Raw genomic sequence first — 19,513 nt, forward strand, 5'->3', positions numbered from 1 at the left:
TCTTTTGCATGAAAATTCGTGATCTATAGTCTTTTGCATGAAAATTCGTGTCTATAGTCTTTTGCATGAAAATTCGTGATCTATAGTCTTTTGCATGAAAATTCGTGATCTATAGTCTTTTGCATGAAAATTCGTGATCTATAGTCTTTGCATGAAAATTCGTGATCTATAGTCTTTTGCATGAAAATTCGTGATCTATAGTCTTTGCATGAAAATTCGTGATCTATAGTCTTTTGCATGAAAATTCGTGATCTATAGTCTTTTGCATGAAAATTCGTGATCTATAGTCTTTTGCATGAAAATTCGTGATCTATAGTCTTTTGCATGAAAATTCGTGATCTATAGTCTTTGCATGAAAATTCGTGATCTATAGTCTTTTGCATGAAAATTCGTGATCTATAGTCTTTGCATGAAAATTCGTGATCTATAGTCTTTTGCATGAAAATTCGTGATCTATAGTCTTTTGCATGAAAATTCGTGATCTATAGTCTTTTGCATGAAAATTCGTGATCTATAGTCTTTTGCATGAAAATTCGTGATCTATAGTCTTTGCATGAAAATTCGTGATCTATAGTCTTTTGCATGAAAATTCGTGATCTATAGTCTTTGCATGAAAATTCGTGATCTATAGTCTTTTGCATGAAAATTCGTGATCTATAGTCTTTTGCATGAAAATTCGTGATCTATAGTCTTTTGCATGAAAATTCGTGATCTATAGTCTTTTGCATGAAAATTCGTGATCTATAGTCTTTGCATGAAAATTCGTGATCTATAGTCTTTTGCATGAAAATTCGTGATCTATAGTCTTTTGCATGAAAATTCGTGTCTATAGTCTTTGCATGAAAATTCGTGATCTATAGTCTTTTGCATGAAAATTCGTGATCTATAGTCTTTGCATGAAAATTCGTGATCTATAGTCTTTGCATGAAAATTCGTGATCTATAGTCTTTTGCATGAAAATTCGTGATCTATAGTCTTTTGCATGAAAATTCGTGATCTATAGTCTTTTGCATGAAAATTCGTGATCTATAGTCTTTTGCATGAAAATTCGTGATCTATAGTCTTTTGCATGAAAATTCGTGATCTATAGTCTTTGCATGAAAATTCGTGTATCTATAGTCTTTGCATGAAAATTCGTGATCTATAGTCTTTTGCATGAAAATTCGTGATCTATAGTCTTTGCATGAAAATTCGTGATCTATAGTCTTTGCATGAAAATTCGTGATCTATAGTCTTTGCATGAAAATTCGTGTCTATAGTCTTTTGCATGAAAATTCGTGATCTATAGTCTTTTGCATGAAAATTCGTGATCTATAGTCTTTTGCATGAAAATTCGTGATCTATAGTCTTTTGCATGAAAATTCGTGATCTATAGTCTTTGCATGAAAATTCGTGATCTATAGTCTTTGCATGAAAATTCGTGATCTATAGTCTTTTGCATGAAAATTCGTGATCTATAGTCTTTGCATGAAAATTCGTGATCTATAGTCTTTTGCATGAAAATTCGTGATCTATAGTCTTTGCATGAAAATTCGTGATCTATAGTCTTTTGCATGAAAATTCGTGATCTATAGTCTTTGCATGAAAATTCGTGATCTATAGTCTTTTGCATGAAAATTCGTGATCTATAGTCTTTGCATGAAAATTCGTGATCTATAGTCTTTTGCATGAAAATTCGTGATCTATAGTCTTTTGCATGAAAATTCGTGTCTATAGTCTTTTGCATGAAAATTCGTGATCTATAGTCTTTGCATGAAAATTCGTGATATAGTCTTTTGCATGAAAATTCGTGATCTATAGTCTTTGCATGAAAATTCGTGTCTATAGTCTTTTGCATGAAAATTCGTGATCTATAGTCTTTTGCATGAAAATTCGTGATCTATAGTCTTTTGCATGAAAATTCGTGATCTATAGTCTTTGCATGAAAATTCGTGATCTATAGTCTTTTGCATGAAAATTCGTGATCTATAGTCTTTGCATGAAAATTCGTGATCTATAGTCTTTTGCATGAAAATTCGTGATCTATAGTCTTTTGCATGAAAATTCGTGATCTATAGTCTTTTGCATGAAAATTCGTGATCTATAGTCTTTTGCATGAAAATTCGTGATCTATAGTCTTTTGCATGAAAATTCGTGATCTATAGTCTTTGCATGAAAATTCGTGATCTATAGTCTTTGCATGAAAATTCGTGATCTATAGTCTTTGCATGAAAATTCGTGATCTATAGTCTTTTGCATGAAAATTCGTGATCTATAGTCTTTGCATGAAAATTCGTGATCTATAGTCTTTGCATGAAAATTCGTGATCTATAGTCTTTGCATGAAAATTCGTGATCTATAGTCTTTTGCATGAAAATTCGTGATCTATAGTCTTTTGCATGAAAATTCGTGATCTATAGTCTTTTGCATGAAAATTCGTGTCTATAGTCTTTTGCATGAAAATTCGTGTCTATAGTCTTTTGCATGAAAATTCGTGATCTATAGTCTTTGCATGAAAATTCGTGATCTATAGTCTTTTGCATGAAAATTCGTGATCTATAGTCTTTTGCATGAAAATTCGTGATCTATAGTCTTTTGCATGAAAATTCGTGATCTATAGTCTTTTGCATGAAAATTCGTGATCTATAGTCTTTTGCATGAAAATTCGTGATCTATAGTCTCTTTGCATGAAAATTCGTGATCTATAGTCTTTTGCATGAAATTTGTGATCTATAGTCTTTGCATGAAAATTCGTGAACTATAGTCTTTGCATGAAAATGAAAATCATGAACTATAGTCTTTGGCATGAAAATGTGTGAAAATTCATGATCTATAGTCTTTGCATGAAAATGCGTGAAAATCATGAACTATAGTCTTTTGCATGAAAATGGTGAAAATCATGAACTATAGTCTTTTGCATGAAAATGCGTGAAAATCATGAACTATAGTCTTTGTCTTGAAAATTCGTAAATACATGAATAGTTTTGCATGAATTTGCATAAAAATCGTGAACTATAGTCTTTGCATGAAAATGTTCATGAACTATAGTCTTTTGCATGAAAATTCGTGAACTATAGTCTTTTGCATGAAAATGTGTGATTCATGAAATAGTCTTTGACATGTCTATTCATGAAAATCGTGAACTATAGTCTTTTGCATGAATAATCGTAAAAATCATAAACTATATTCTTTGGCATAATTTTGTGAAAATCATTAACTATAGTCTTTGGCATGAATATGCGTGAAAATTTATGAACTATAGTCTTTGTCATGAATATTTTGAACTATAGTCTTTGGCATGAAAATATGTGAAAATCATGAACTATAATCTTTGGCATGAAAGTGTCTGAAAATTCATGAACTATAGTCTTTGGCATGAAAATTCGTGAACTATAGTCTTTGGCATGAAAATGAACTATAATGAAAATGCGTGAAAATTTATGAACTATAGTCTTGTCATGAAAATCTTGTGCTATAGTCTTTGATAAATATGCGTGAAAATTCGTGAACTATAGTCTTTGCATGAAAATGTGTGAGAATCATTAACTATAGCCTTTTTCATAAAAATGCGTGAAAGTGTATGAATGTTAAAATTTGTGAAAATGCCTGAATTATAGTTTTGTATGAAAAATGAAAAATTTTGTGAAAATTCATGAATTATAGTCTTTGTATGAAAAAAAATTAAAATTTGTGAGAATACGTGAATTGTATAAAATGTTTTGTTGTACGAATCGTTCAGTTGGAAAGTGAAGAAATATTTCCTCGACAAATAATGTTAATAAAATCGCAATTTTCCGTTGATGGGAATAGCACTTTTTTGCTTTTAAATTTAGTCCCACAACGCTCTTAAATGCTAATGATCCCTTCATGCTAAATGCATATTCAACTTCTTATTGTATCGTATGCTTTACAAACACGATGGTTTCAATTAAACATAGCAGAATTCGCAGGCACATTTCTTGTTAAAACGTTTTTTGAAACTGGTAGCTTACAAAAAACACGCAATCAGTTCAGACAAAGATTTCCAAAACGACAAGCTTTGGCCTTCAGGATCATCTGGTTGACTGGTACAACGTGCAAAATTAAGCAGAATGAAACCAGCCTAAATCGTAACAAAATTGTGTAAATTTTATTAAAAACGACTTCTTAAATGTCAAATTTTCATTATTGTTTGCCTTAACGTCTCACTTCAAATTCCCATCTACGGAAGAATTTTATTTCAAGCAACAAATTTGAAGGAAAGATTACATGATCATATTCTATAGAACCGTCAAGTAAAAGTGTATAAAGAGGAACCTATTAAGGTTATTCTTTGTCGCCATGTATAAATTATATGCTTCACTCAAGTATGCTGTAGGTTGTTGTCTAGCAAAGTTGGATTGGAATCTTTTTGATTCACACAATAGTTCAGGCATTTTCATGCAAAAGAGTGTAAGACTAAAAGCACTAAATCTATTTCCATCATTATTACAAAATAACTAACATTCTCACAAAGACTAAATAAAATTACTAAAAGACTAACACCATCACTAGCACTAACAACAGCACACTAACACTAAAACAAGCACTAAGACCAACACTAAGAATAAGACTATATCAATAATTCATCACATCAAATTCAACACTAACACTATGCAGCAAGACTAATGCTAACACTAACACTAGCAGAACCAAAAATCTAACTATTTAATAACTCTACTCTTTATTTGATAGCCTTATTGCTAACCAAAACAGTGACAACACCTATTCCAATATAAAGTGCGCCCTATTCAAAATGTTCAAGACATAACGCAGACAGTGTTGATAATCACATCAGGGTTTGGTTTTAAAGGTAGTCGATCACAATTGTAATCAATACTCGGTAATTTGCTATTCAATTAAGTAGTATTTTTAAAAACAGTCTCAAATTAGTAAAGAGTTTAAAATTTCCCAAGTCTGTTTCGACGCACAAAGCAAACCGGTCAATTTTGTTGACAACTATAACAATATGAATATTGAAGACCTTATGAGACAAAGCTATCAGCTTTGTACGTACAGATTTGCTGAATTTAATAAGAAATCAATAAAGAATGACTTTCATAATATCTGACATTATGTGATTTATGTTGCCTGATGATATTTGATATATTTTTCACATTGCTCATGAAAACATGAAAATTTGCATTTCATATTGGATACTTAGAACGAACACTAACACCACGACACCAAAGAAACGCGACAAAACTTAATGCAAAAAAGAAATTGATAAAGTGTGAAGACAAAAATTTGCAGGAGATATTTCTTGTGGAAGCACTTACATAAAAGAGTACATTGATATACATAAGTTTCCAAACCAATATTTACGTCACATGTAGTACATTACAACCTATTAGAAGATATATGAAGCACTAAACCTGGAATGTATCTATTTAAAGGTGGACTTTAAATAGATACCTTTGCTCATAATCATAAATAAGGCGAGTCATTAATACAATTCTGTAGAGTCTTTTAAAACCAAAATTTAATGAAGCATACCTGGATATTTATATGTCATATTTACAAAAAAATATATATAGATTGTAATTCACTTCATATACTAAGGCTACGTCCATGAGATACATTCAGTATATTTACAAAGAAAGAAATTCATGAGACATTTGCAAATACAAATTTTCCCACTTCTTAAAAACTTCTGAGCAAACGAATGTCGAAAATATTAGTGTTCCAAGCGGATCTCGCGTATTTGTCAAGAAAATTACATCTTTAAAATAAAATTATTTCATATATTACACTAGTGTACATATTGAGATGTTTAGCTATTTGACATAGTAAAGAATAAAAATGTTATTTCCATAAAAACCAATCAAGCTCTTGTATTTATAAAAATGGGAAATTGCTAATTGTTATACATAATAATAACAGTGATTTTGTAAATGCAGATCGTCCAGGTTGGTATAGTCCTGAGACATGTAACGATACTCCCGGGTTCAAATCATTTACTTTAATAACAGTGTATTGGGAATCGAACCCAAAGACTAAATTGTACCGCTGTTTTAAAGATAGCCAAATTGGGCTGTTTTTGGCTGTTGAAGATATTTTGGAATATTTTATAATTCCATGCAAAGTTCGATATTTGTAGAAATTTTAAAGCTCAAAGTTAGTAAGTTATTGCATGATCGTAATTGGAAAAAACAATTCAAGATCTTTATCGTTCAATTACACTTCACAATTTAACGTCACAAACAATAAACAAATTACCAGTTTTTTAACACTACAGGTTCAACATTAGAATGCTTAAATGTCCAACTTTGAGCTCCTAAATACACGCAAATAAAACTTTCACATTAACATTATGTTTTAAGTAAATAAACATGCAAGATAATTTAACTGAAATCACAATCAAACTATTATAAAAGCGGAATTGTTTAGACATGACTCTGATTGTTTAACGAAAGTGAAGGCAACAGTAAATTTATTTGACAGACCTTAGGTTCGTTCATCTAAGAATTCATAACTTTCAAAAAATATTTCTTTTGGTTCCATGGTTGTACATGACAAGTAGTACAAGTTTAGTCCCACACCACGGTCACTGTTTTTTTTGAAGACTGAAGACTTAACCGAAATAAAAAATCCCTAATGGAAAAACCTGAGCGGTATTAACCAAAACCGAACACAAAGGCAGACGAAGTTGGAGAATACTGAACAGGAAAAAACCACCAGGGATTTTAGCCGAAGTTCTGCGCCCTGGGGACCCCTGTATAAACAATAACGTTTACATACCTTTGAAGCGATGCAAATAGCAAAAAAATAGAAAAAAACCGTCAACTTTTTTTAAAACACGCTTTCAAGTCCAAAAATTTTTTGGTCTTTTTGAAGATACACTGTAGTTTTGGAAGTAATTCGCCATTTTTACGTAACTGTATATATCGCCATTTTTACGTAAATGTATATATCGCCATTTTTAGGTAAATGTATATATCGCCAAATTAAACCGATCACCGAACTGGACAATTTCCTTCTTTACACGAGAAAATTGTGTATTTGATGGGAATTTCTTGTAACGTGTGTTTTTCTAATCTAATCTATAACCAAAACAGTCGCACCTAGCGCCACCTAAGCGTCCCTATTTTGCACCGTTAATTTAATTCAGTGCTTTTGCGCCCGGTGCCACTAAAGCTTAAAACTGGAGCAAGCGCTGACTGTATGACAAGGATTAGATTATAGTACTTCAAGATAGTTTGTACGGACAGACGAAATTTAATGTTCTTTGAAAATATCAATTTATTTTCAAGACAAAATTTTAACATCAACTAATTGAAGAAACACACGTTAAGTTTGGTTAACGAGGAAGTGGCGATAGTTTAACCAAACAATCCGCAGCGCTTCATTTAAATTATGTTTTAGTTTGACAATTATCACATAGTTCACTTTTATAGAAACGCAAATGGCGAACATGGAAACCTTCGTGTAACTTTTAAGTAAAATATGTGACAACGTCTACGGTTTGTCTTCATAGTAACCATTAGAAATAAACAAAACAATGCACTTTTAATAAAACCGTGTTTTCTTTCAGATTATTATGAAGGCATACCGCATACTTAGACCTGGTGTACTAATTTACTTTTGTGCTCTTTACGCTGTGGCTTGCAGCATTGAAATTCCCAGGAATAAAGTTTTCTTTAACAGAAAACAACATGTTCCATTTACACATTTACAGTAATTGCCACGCCGCCCCTAAACTGTAAATGTCTTAACAAATTAAATACTTTTTTAAGTATCTATTTGTCGATTTGATAATGAGTGACAAGATTGAAAGTTTTCTTCCAAACATTTGAAATTCACTCAATTCTCTTGATAGTGAGGTTCATCCTTGAAAGGTACAAACCCCACGTTCGTTACCTGAGCGTAGCAACTACCGGCCGCAACTACAGCGCATGCCTAAGCTATCTAAACTTCCTACCTGCGCATGACACCGGAATTCCGCCCTGAAAAGGAATGCCCCTTGAAGGAGGTAACCCATCATGCCCTTAACTTAACCTAACCTAGTGCATGTAGCACCTACGGGTGACCTCCAACCGAGGTGGGTTGAACTACTCATGCATTATAGGGGATCCAGGAGTGCCTTAATAGTCACTGTAGAAAGCCGTTCATGAAATTGGCCAACTACAAGACTGCATGCTTTTACCGTACTAGGGGAGAGATATTTTGTCTTTCCAGCAAAACCACCATCTTTCCTTTGTCTTCAATAGGTCTTGCTCGCTAGATCCAGTCTTCAAAGGTCTTCTTACAGATGCTATTTGCATCCTCTACGCTAAGGTACCATTTGTACCCACTAACCCCAAGTTGAAGTTGCCTTCCTTTGGCTGAACTTCACTTGCATTTCCGATTCTAAGCTATGGTCCTGTCTATCCTTCTGCGAGGCAACAGCCGCTGCGATCATGCGTAGCTCCTTAAATCAGTATATTCACACAGAGGTTTTTCGAAGGTAAATTATAAAGAACAAACACAATTGCATGTCAGTCACTGACTTAACACAGTTGATACAACTACATGATTACTAATATATAAATTTGTAATATAATTAAAGCAGCACCAAAAAACACAATTGGATTATTTCAACCGAAAGAACATTTTTATCACCTCTTAATCACGACTATTTTGAAAATGCAGATGTTAATTTCTTTAAATATATTTATTTCCATTCCTGCATTAAAAAATAGCCTCATGTGGAATATACTGAGCACCAGGATTTGTTGTGGCTACTGTCCAAAATATATTAGAGATTTGACCTGTTAGCAGGTCTAAGTAATTAAAAGGTATATTATTATTACACTCACGGTTTTCGACGAATCCTTGGCAGATTGACGACAGAATCTTTGGCAGTTCGATGACAGACTACAATTAATGACAAATCATTTGCCAACTATGAAGATGAAACGATCGGTTACTGAGCAAGGACAGCCACAAAAAAGCCCAAAATGATTTTTGAAAAATGAAAACATTGATGGTGAAACCATCGTATCCAATTCTCAGGCTACCTGACAAACATTCCCGCTTTAATGTCGACGACGGCAAGCACAGAAGCAAGATTGGCCATTTCTTGCAACTGTGCATGTCGTCTACGGCATTAAATCGGAAATATCGACAGCCAGTCGGAAAATTAGGATTTTAGGTTTTGTATTTTCAAGTCAAAGAAATTCCATGTTTTTATTACGAAAAATTTTGAATTAAATAATGTTGAAATTTGGGCGTTCGATAGTGGCGTGGTTTTATTCATCATTGCGATTGATTGACCAGTAGTGATCTTAGCAGGAAAATGTCCACGAAAATGTTTTAGAAAAGGTTATAATATGAATCCATGGAAACAGGCGTTGGGTTGATGGATGCGTTGCTCATCAATAGTGTTTGCATTCTTGGTAGAGATGGCCTTTAGGACAATAGACGTCACGTGTTTTTCAACTTCATCAAAGTATATTGTTCATTCTTATCATTGTTCAGAGGACTCATAAAGTATATTGTTCATTCTTGATCATTGTTCAGAGGACTCATGAAAGTATATTGTTCATTCTTGATCATTGTTCAGAGGACTCATGAAAGTATATTGTTCATTCTTGATCATTGTTCAGAGGACTCATGAAAGTATATTGTTCATTCTTGATCATTGTTCAGAGGACTCATGAAAGTATATTGTTCATTCTTATCATTGTTCAGAGGACTCATGAAAGTATATTGTTCATTCTTATCATTGTTCAGAGGACTCATGAAAGTATATTGTTCAGTCTTGATCATTGTTCAGAGGACTCATGAAAGTATATTGTTCATCCTTGATCATTGTTCAGAGGACTCATGAGAGTATATTGTCCATTCTTGATCATTGTTCAGAGGACTTCATCATTCTTGATCATTGTTCTAACTTGATCATTGCTCAGAGGATTTCATTAAAGGTTTCTACATAGGATAATTGAATCCAATTAATGTCAGTTCACACTATACTTTCATAAATAAAAAAACATTGATAACATACTTACATTGAACATTTTATTCACTAGTAATGTAGTTCAAGGGAAGAAGAATTTCAACCAAATTACAGAATTGTTTTTGGTTCTTATGCTTAGATGAGCGTCGAGGATATGGTCGACAACAGCCACAATTCTCTTCAATCGCTGTGAACAAGAACCATTTTCTTTAATTGTAGAGTCCACCATCATGGTAAATACACCAACGTTTGTTTGCTGTTTTTCAAACTCATTTGATTACTACATGTCGTTTAAGAGTGTTCATGTCTAAAATAAAGCATAGAAGAAACACAAGTTACTAAGACGAAAACTTTTTGGAAAGGCCACACCGCATTCTGCATAGCGTCCCAATTTAATTCAGACTCAGTGCAAAAGAACATGAAACAACACATTTACCTGAACATTTTTTTCAGAGCACTTCAGGAGATATTTCACCAAGGAATAATTTCGACTTCGGCTAACTATTCGTCGTGCATCTACCGACTTTCACGTTCAAATGGCACGTTCTTAGGGTTTGCCTTAAACTATAGCCTAAGTCTCACGAACGTGTTGGGTTCTGATTGGACAGTGATTAGGTGTGGCGTAAACGTGTTGTGTTCTGAGTGGTCATTTACTAGGTGTGTCGTCAATTGTACATTGTGCCTATCTCAAAAAACTGATGTCTTTGAAATCAGCCGCGATTTAGAATTTGCATGATTCATCACTTAGAAGTAATTAATCCCCATCGAGCGGTAAATGCAATTGAATACAATATAAACACAGATATAAATAAATACGTATTTGTCAGCTACAGAAATTAACAAACTCCAAACATTTAAGCCTCCTTGGTGAACAACTACAGCTGATCATGAAAATTCTAAATGTCGACTGATGTCAAAAAGATTTGATGAACGATCTAGATTGTTAATAGCTTCTCATTTTCTTATTGTAGTTATTAGCTAACATCAACATCTGATTTCTTTAATTAGCTTTCTACAGAGTGTACATAAAAACGAGTTTTGGCAATTGAACTATTGTAAAATTTTGAAGCCCAATCACTGTTCTAATCTCCAAAGGTGCAATACATTTCTAATGGGGAAAAGCTTTTGTGCTTGCATCTACAAAGCTAACAATATTTTATGCACCTGTAGGCTTAGCACAGTGACAGACATTAAAATTATACAAAGGTCTTCAATGGCAAATGACCAGCTCTTTTTGCACACATGAATTTAAAACTAAAAACTCAAAGGAATGAGTTGGATAGAAAAATATTATTACAATGCATTGTTTATGTTTTTATTCAACTATCAGCCTGTATTATATGTTGTCTCTTTCAAAGAATTTTGAATCTCCATGAGACAATAAATATTCATTGCAACTATTGTTCCGAATCTTTCCATATTCCCTTTTTTTTGTGTGATATAAATGAAAAAAGTTAAGCACCTCCAAGCATTGATTTCTAGGCCTTCTGACAAGATTTTGTCTACTAGGTCCCAGTCTTCACCACCCCAGCCATGTCTAAAGCGCTGCTATCCAATGCCACCAATTCTAAAAGGAGATAATACTCTAGTCTATAATAATGATATAAGTCTCTTTTTAGCGCAGAAGACTTATAGATTTTAAATGAAAAAATTATCTTCCATGATTGATCTCGTAAATTCATTATTTTGAGTATTCATGTAGTCTTTTTGCAAAACAACAAAATTACACATCATACATTAATAGTTTCCCTGTCAAATAGAGCACGGTTTTCCCTTCTGGTGGCTTAAATGCAAAGATTTTATTTTATTTTGATTATTTATAACTTACATTATACATACAAAGTACATACCTACCCCAGTCTGACTTGTTCATTGCTATAGGTCCATACCCATCGTGTTCCTAGCACCTATGGGATGATTCACAGTATAACCACTGTCCGGACGAATCAGGAGTGCATTAAATGTGGTGTTTTCCCTGAATACAAGATTCTAAAAAACAACAGAAATCAAGCATAAATGAAATACATTTCAAAGTTTTATCATTATATTACATTGTCTGCCATAGTTTAACTATATTTTAGATAAAGTAATGACAGTGTATGTTCTGTTTATTATTCTTATTATGCAAGATAACATACAAATCAACTTTTCATGTGGAGAAAACCTTTAAAAAATTACTACTGCATGAATAGGTAGCAACAGGTTTTTCATTTCGAAGTTATTAATTTCGTACAGCTTACTGTTAACATTTTGACAAGACTTCCTGTACTGTATAAACTATGTTCATCTAGAATTTTTAATGATATGTCGATTTATCAAAAGTTCCTAAACCAAGGTTTCAAACTTTGTCATCTCTATATACTGCACTTAGCGACACAGAGACCTATAAATTATGATAAAACAAGTTTTCGATCATCTTTTCTCGTCTTTTTTAAGTGAATAGAACATTGTTAGCATGGTAAATGTACTTTATGTTTTAACTGAGTCCTTGATAATTCTATGACGTAAAAATGCATGAACTGCATAGAGTTTTTGAAGTGAAAATGCGTGACAAAATTAAATAATGAACAAAGAAGAAGAACCCTAAGAAATTTGTCAATAAAAACCAAAAAAGTAAAGCCAAGAACAATCGATGATGATTTAAAAGTTTAAAATTTTTATTTAAGCAAGTTACGTTACTGACCTTAGCCGGAATATAGACTATAGTCTTTGGCGTGAAAAATCATGGACCATAGTCTTTGACATGAAAAATTATGGACTATAGTCTTTGGCGTGAAAAATCTTGGATTATAGTCTTTGACATGAAAAATCATGGACTATAGTCTTTGGCGTGAAAAATCATGGACTATAGCCTTTGACATGAAAAATCTTGGACTATAGCCTTTGGCGTGAAAAATCATGGACTATAGTCTTTGACATAAAAAATCTTGGACTATAGTCTTTGGCGTGAAAAATCATGGACTATAGTCTTTGACATGAAAAATTATGGACTATAGTCTTTGACATGAAAAATCATGGACTATAGTCTTTGACATGAAAAATCATGGACTATAGCCTTTGACATGAAAAATCATGGACTATAGCCTTTGACATGAAAAATTATGGACTATAGTCTTTGGCGTGAAAAATCTTGGACTAGCGGGCATGAGATTAATTCAAATGTCAGCTTTGTAGAAAGAAGCAACGTGATGGAAAGATATTGTCAGGTGAGGTCAGTTGCGCGGCTTTAATCTCTCCCCCCTGCTTTTCACAATAATATAACAATAATATATAATTGTTGACTTGCAATTCAGTCATGTTGGTGATATAAATTACAAGTATTTTTTATCTGTGTTATTGTTGTCAACAACGGACATGGGCGTGTAACGTTGTTTGATAAATCTCAAGAAAATGGTTGCAAGTCAAGAATAAGAGCCATTTTAGGAATTTTTGTCTCGCCATAAAACCTCACCACTGCCAGGGATATTTACAAAAGCAAAATTCGAACAATGACTCGACAAATAAAAAATATAATTAACATATTACTTCAAAGATATTTCATGACAGACGAAGTTGTCAAACACTCGTTCCATTATATTGATCAATGCCAGAGGAAAAAGTATAATCCTTGTAGTCCATACACAACGTTTTTTCAACATCCATATCTGTCCTCGAAAGATGCAAATTCGTTCCATTACTTATTTTTATATTGCTCATATTTTCTAAATTACATGTTATATCAGAACGTATTGATTGCGCTTTCAACCATTCTTCGGTTTCACCAAGAATAGACTGTGCTTGGTTTGTGAACGAATCCTTAGGTTTCCTAAAGAAAAAATGTAATTAGTATACACAAACATTGAAAAAGCCGAGGTGTTTTAAACGATTAATTAAATGCTGCAAATGATGACCAGTAGATAGATGAAGAAAATTTCTCTTATTATGTATATTAAATATTTCTGTTATTTTAACTCACTAGTGCACAAATTTTGTAAAAGCACTATACCTAAAATTTGCATGAGACAAAGATTTTCTGGCTCTTGCATCTTGGCATTTACATGATTTTAATGCTTCCTGCAATTCTTGGACTTGCCGACGATAACGGTCTTCTAGCTTTTGATAAGCGTTAGCAACCTTTTGCTGTTCTTCGTATTTCCTTATCCAGTTACGTCTCTCAAGTTCAAAATTCTTTTCAAGATCTTCTTTCTGCTTCGTCATTGTCTCCAATTGGTTCATACACGTTCGAAGTTTACATTTGTAATTATCTTTATCTAGAGAGTGAACATTAGAGGACACATCCAACTCTAAACATTTATGACTACTGTCATCTTCATTGGCTGTTTGTGTTTCAGTTAAATCCAGGGGAATCAAGTTAATTCGGGATAATCTTTCTTCGTACATCTCTCTTGTAGTTCTAGTTTTTCCAAGAATGTTGTCCTTTTCTTTCGCTTCATTCTGTAATGCGCTGTTCTCCTCAATCTGCTCAAACGTACTAGAGACATGGATAGCGGGCAAGCTACTAGACAGGGGAACAAGATGAGTTTGTTCAATCAATGCGGGTTTCTTGAATTTACCGAAACTGGGAGAATACTCCATGTTTGGAAGAACTTCTATAATCCTGTTATTTTCAAATGACGGTCTGCGTTCAACAGCCGATTTGTAACCGACATCAGGAACACAATCTGTTTTCAGTTTGCTGGAATTTTTAAGAGAAACTTCATTAACTAAAGAGGGGTGTCTTGAAACAATTTTTTCATCGCTGTTGGAAAAATCCTTTGGTAGAGGAGGACGTTCAGGTGGAACATCGGAATCACTACTCTCAATAAGTTTTACGTTATCGTCTTTTTCAAACGATTTATTTTTTTTGATATTTTTTACTGTTTCTGTTTTCTGACTATTCTTTTCATTTTTACTTCTTTTCTCGTCGACAAATTGTCTTCCGGTTTCACTAAGTAACTTTCGTTCCCAATCCATTTTTTCATCGTTCTCATCATTAAATAATCTCGCATCATGATTACACTGCGGTGACCACTCCACCCGTTGTATTTCATGTTCTTGATAGTCAAAGCCAACTAAACCAATAGCAGTATGACGTTTCCATCTTTGGTCTTCTTGTATGGGAGATTTCCTTCTCATTTCAACAGTACACCTTTTCCGCCTGGCACCTTTAGCTTTTACGTTTTCTAGAACTTCGTTACCATCGTTATTCTCAAGAAGATCCTTTGCTCCTTCTGAACGAAGCATTTTCCGAACTGTATTCTGTGAACTAGGTATGTTTCCAGTAAAGGTCACTTTAGCGACATTATTATGTTTGACGTAAGATTGCTTGGTTTCAGGTACAATCTTCACTTTTACCAAGCGTCCTTCGTGAGCTTTTTCTGGTTTTTTCAACAAGGCAGCGCTTTTTGCAACTTCAGCGATCTGAATTTCGTGAATTTTAATAAGCTGACGTAGTCCTAAAGGTTTTGAATCATCAAGTGGATTATTTTTCAATTGCCCTGGTGCACTCTCAGAAATTTCGCTATTGTTTATCCTGCCATTTGCCTCAATCCTGTTATCATTTAAACCTACATTACCCTCAACCATATGCCTATATCCACCGTTAACCTTGCCATTTGCCTCAATCCTGTTATCATTTAAGCCTACATTACTATCAACCATATGCCTATATCCACCGTTAACCTTGCCATTTGCCTCAATCCTGTTATCATTTAAGCCTACATTACTATCAACCATGTGCCTATATCCACCGTTAACCTTGCGATTTGCCTCAATCCTGTTATCATTTAAACCTACATTACTATCAACCATATGCCTGTATCCACCGTTAACCTTGCCATTTGCCTCAATCCTGTTATCATTTAATCCTACATTACTATCAACCATATGCCTGTATCCACCGTTAACCTTGCCATTTGCCTCAATCCTGTTATCATTTAATCCTATATTACTATCAACCATTAGCATATGTCCATTGTTAACTTTGCCATTAGCCTCATTTCTATTACTACTAAATTCTACGTTACTATCAACCATACACCTATATCCAGGATTAACGTTGGTGTTAGCATCATTCCTATTAGTAATAAATCCTTTGCTACTATCAACAATTTGACCATATTCACTGTTGCTCTTATCAAAAATATCATTTTTAGAATTTGTTGATTCAACCTTAGTTTTTTTATTCTGAAGAGATTTTTCTGCTTTATCTACTCTATCTGAATTTAATTCTTTGATTTTCCTAGAATCTAAAGTATTCTTTTCACCATTAACAACAATAGTGCGCTGGACCTCTGAACGAGAGGATTCATCACGGTTTGGAATACTTATACCAGAAGCTTCACGAACTCTATATTCACATTTCCTAACAGAAGCCTCACTCCAACTTTCTTCAAACCTTACTTTACTGATATTGTTGTATCTAATGCTATTATTTTTTTTGTCATACAACCGACTGTCAACCTTCTCATTTCGTGATGCTTTTGAATTCATAATTGTGAAATTCTTTCTTTCAGGTGATTTGCTATTGATTTCTTTAGATGGTAAAGGTAGTCTTGGTTGCAAAGTAGAATTGTACTTTTCTTCATTAATATGATAAGAGTTTACTACATACATTTCTTCTTCATTCTCACAAAAAACATCTTCATTTGATTGCATATCCATCTTTTCAGAGTTACCTAAAGCTGAACTGGCTGTGATTTGTTTGTCAAAGTTGGACTCAAATCTAAAAAAGGGACATGTTTGGTATAAAAATCACTTTTTGATCCAAGCTAAAATGTATTTATCAAAACCTACGTAGTTATCATTGCATACACTTATCAAATATACTGTTAATTAGATAAAATTAAAAATGACAAGAACTGTTTCCAAAAGTATAAAAAATATTTAGGTATTTTGAAATGCCTCATTTTGTAGCTGTTAAGTTTTAGTTGATAGTAAATAAGAAAATGATTTTTAGTTCAGTTAAGGTATATCATAAAAGGCTGTCTAGATTATTTCTAGGAAAGAGATGACAAACAATTTCAAACAATTTTTCGAAATTAATGTGACTGGGAAATAAATAACCTTTAAATCCTGTTGACAAAACATTGTTTCCATACTAAAATTATTATTTTCATAAATATTGCTTTTTAAAAAGCACTGGAACGCTTTACTTCCCATAGCATTTAGTTAAAATTATTTACCTCGTAACTGAGGGCATTGTTGTACCACCATTGACCAAATCATAAACAATATTTGTATCAATTTCATCTTCATTATACCAGCTACTTCTTTTTTCTTGCTTTAAATTCCTACTTCGCGATGTTTTTCTAGGCGAAATACTGCCTGAATCAGCATCTCCTCGTTTTGAACTGGGTTTTCTTCTTGTTTTACTTCTCGATCGTCGATATGCTGATCTTTCCAGTTGAGCAGCCAGTCTACTCGAAGCAGAACTATCTGGAGTTGATGAACGACTGTATCCATTGTGCACCATTTCCCGAGATCCATAAGATTCGTTTGTATCTGAAGACAACATATCTCTAGAAAACTGCAGTCATCACATAAAATTTCGCAATAAAAATGTATCAAACAGTTAGTATTTGAGACATAACTTTTCTTTCACAGTTTTTAACTCTTTCACGACCAGTTGACGGTGACTATCGATGTTTACCGAAGATGACTTGACACATTTCATAATGCTTAGGTTGTTATTCTCTTTTTCTAACCTAAATACTATCCGGTCATTTTCTCAAAAACATTTGAAACAAGTTCGAAAATTCTATGCTTTAAGAAAATACCACAGCGGTAATATGGAAAGTTTTTCAAATGAAACTCGATTGGTATGGGTTGACCTTGAGGTCAGTTATAATAATGCACTCATTGCATTGTACCAGTTTCTGTAAACTTGTTTTAAAAATCGATGCATTGGTTGCAGAAGTCCATTATCCGTGCAAATAAGACTATAGCTGAAACTTCATATAAAGTTGTGGACTGTATTTTGCAACATTCTAATTATTTGTGTTAAATAAGACATTGGTGATAAACTGATGGTTATCAACTAGTGCTAGTGACATTATTACAATCCTGTTGGACTTATTGTTTTCTTTGAACATTGTCTTATCGTTTTATCCTACTTTTTTTATTTGGACCATGTTGGACTATTTTAATTTTCTGTGAACATTACACTTTACAGATGTCAGGTGAGTCTGGACATAAGCACCAAACAATGTTACCACATACTTATGTAGACAAGTAAGATTATTTACGTTTTACTGGCATGCAGATTTATCCCAAGGGATGTTAAGCATTGTTGCTAGTGTTGTCTAAAAGCACTTAATCAAATCTGCCAGACAGAAAACCTAAACAATCTAACTCATTGATTGTTTGTGTATTTATATTATATGTAATAAGAATAGAATGTATAATGATATTTTATGTGAGGACAACAAAGACTTTGTGCAGTATTTAAATAAATTTTTTTTTATTTTCCTCCTTAATGTAAAAATATTTATCTCTTGAATAGGATTGGATGATTCAAAGGATCAAATTCTGGAAATTGCATGTTTAATTACAGATACTGATCTTAATCTTATAGCTGAGGTAAAAACATGATCCATTATAGAAATGAGCATTTCAATATCTAGAGAATTTTCATTTCTATTTGATAATTTAGGGACCAGATATCATAATTCATCAACCTGATTCAGTTCTTGATTCGATGAATGAGTGGTGTAAAAGTCATCATGGAGAGGTTATCATTTTTTGAATTGCTTGGGAAGAGCAGGAACACAGACAAAAATGTTTTTTATCAATGGATTTTTTAGTCAGGATTAACCCAGGCAGTAAAGGAGTCAACAACAAGTTTAAAACAAGCTGAAGACAGAATAATTGAATTCATCACAACCCATACAAAACCAAATAAATCACTTCTAGCTGGAAACTCAGTTCATGTGGATAAATTGTTCCTATCTAGATTTATGCCACAAGTTATTGAGCATCTTCATTATAGAATTGTTGATGTCAGCACAGTCAAAGAGCTTTGCAAGTATGATCTTTGTAAATAACGATATTACGAAAACCTACAACCTTGTGGCTCAAGACTACTCAGATCTAACTTTATTTAATGAGATTGTTGTCTTGTGTAGATATTGGTATCCAAAGGCATACCACAGAGTTCCGAATAAATCTCAAACTCACAGGTATTTTGTATTTATGCAATATGATATTGTCAAGTGGATGTTTATTTTATTTTCAAAATATAATCCTAGAGCTCTACAAGACATCAAGGAAAGTCTACAAGAATTAAAGTTCTACAAATCAACAATCTTTAAATGATGATCAATACTATTTTTTATTTTTGTACTTATGCTCTGGCTTCAATAATCAATATATTTGTGACAAGAATTATATCAATTTGTTTCAAAGGTTCATCAAAAAGTCTTGAATGTTTGGACATTAACGAGATGATGTAGCAACACAAACAATTCTACTTTGAACATTTGATTGATGTTTATTAAAAAGTCTTGAATGTTTGGACATTAACGAGATGATGTAGCAACACAAACAATTCTACTTCGAACATTTGATTGATGTTTATTAAAACAACGAAAACAAACGAGA

At 33.0% G+C, this 19,513-nt stretch overlaps 2 protein-coding genes and 1 long non-coding RNA gene across 4 annotated transcripts; 1 reads left to right on the forward strand and 2 right to left on the reverse strand.

Annotated features, from left to right (window-relative positions):
* Window positions 1-11,243: 11,243 nt before the first annotated feature.
* Window positions 11,244-12,035, reverse strand: LOC124446626. Of its 2 annotated transcripts, none has more exons than XR_006948500.1 (2): window positions 11,789-12,035; window positions 11,244-11,501 (listed from the first exon to the last, which is right to left on the reverse strand). It is a non-coding gene; the product is annotated as an uncharacterized LOC124446626 (long non-coding RNA). The 2 variants fall into 2 exon arrangements; XR_006948499.1 differs by having other exon boundaries at window positions 11,785-12,035.
* Window positions 12,036-13,427: 1,392 nt separating this feature from the next.
* LOC124445646 lies at window positions 13,428-17,601 on the reverse strand. Its single transcript, XM_046996393.1, has 3 exons — window positions 17,098-17,601; window positions 13,920-16,637; window positions 13,428-13,739 (listed from the first exon to the last, which is right to left on the reverse strand). The coding sequence occupies exons 1-3, from the start codon at window positions 17,427-17,429 to the stop codon at window positions 13,490-13,492; spliced, it is 3,300 nt and encodes a 1,099-aa protein (XP_046852349.1). The 5' UTR covers window positions 17,430-17,601; the 3' UTR covers window positions 13,428-13,489.
* LOC124445650 (oligoribonuclease, mitochondrial-like) lies at window positions 17,554-19,508 on the forward strand. Its single transcript, XM_046996396.1, has 7 exons — window positions 17,554-17,751; window positions 18,087-18,093; window positions 18,417-18,493; window positions 18,567-18,644; window positions 18,718-18,938; window positions 19,039-19,092; window positions 19,162-19,508. The coding sequence occupies exons 1-7, from the start codon at window positions 17,557-17,559 to the stop codon at window positions 19,226-19,228; spliced, it is 699 nt and encodes a 232-aa protein (XP_046852352.1). The 5' UTR covers window positions 17,554-17,556; the 3' UTR covers window positions 19,229-19,508.
* The last annotated feature ends 5 nt before the right edge of the window (window positions 19,509-19,513 follow it).

This window comes from Xenia sp. Carnegie-2017, unplaced genomic scaffold (assembly GCF_021976095.1).
Source record: "Xenia sp. Carnegie-2017 unplaced genomic scaffold, XeniaSp_v1 HiC_scaffold_22, whole genome shotgun sequence".
In the NCBI taxonomy this organism is placed as follows: Eukaryota; Metazoa; Cnidaria; class Anthozoa; order Malacalcyonacea; family Xeniidae; genus Xenia; species Xenia sp. Carnegie-2017.

Bases quoted from the DNA above. Each gene is read 5' to 3' on its own strand.
- LOC124445646 (XM_046996393.1), bottom strand. From the start codon at position 17,429: ATGTTGTCTTCAGATACAAACGAATCTTATGGATCTCGGGAAATGGTG. The intron at 16,638-17,097 runs GTAAATAATTTT...TCCCTTTTTTAG, and splicing joins ACAATGCCCTCAGTTACGAG to ATTTGAGTCCAACTTTGACA. The intron at 13,740-13,919 runs GTATAGTGCTTT...TTTTTTCTTTAG, and splicing joins TTGTCTCATGCAAATTTTAG to GAAACCTAAGGATTCGTTCA.
- LOC124445650 (XM_046996396.1), top strand. From the start codon at position 17,557: ATGTTTACCGAAGATGACTTGACACATTTCATAATGCTTAGGTTGTTA. The intron at 18,494-18,566 runs GTAAAAACATGA...TTGATAATTTAG, and splicing joins ATCTTAATCTTATAGCTGAG to GGACCAGATATCATAATTCA. The intron at 18,939-19,038 runs GTATGATCTTTG...TGTCTTGTGTAG, and splicing joins ACAGTCAAAGAGCTTTGCAA to ATATTGGTATCCAAAGGCAT.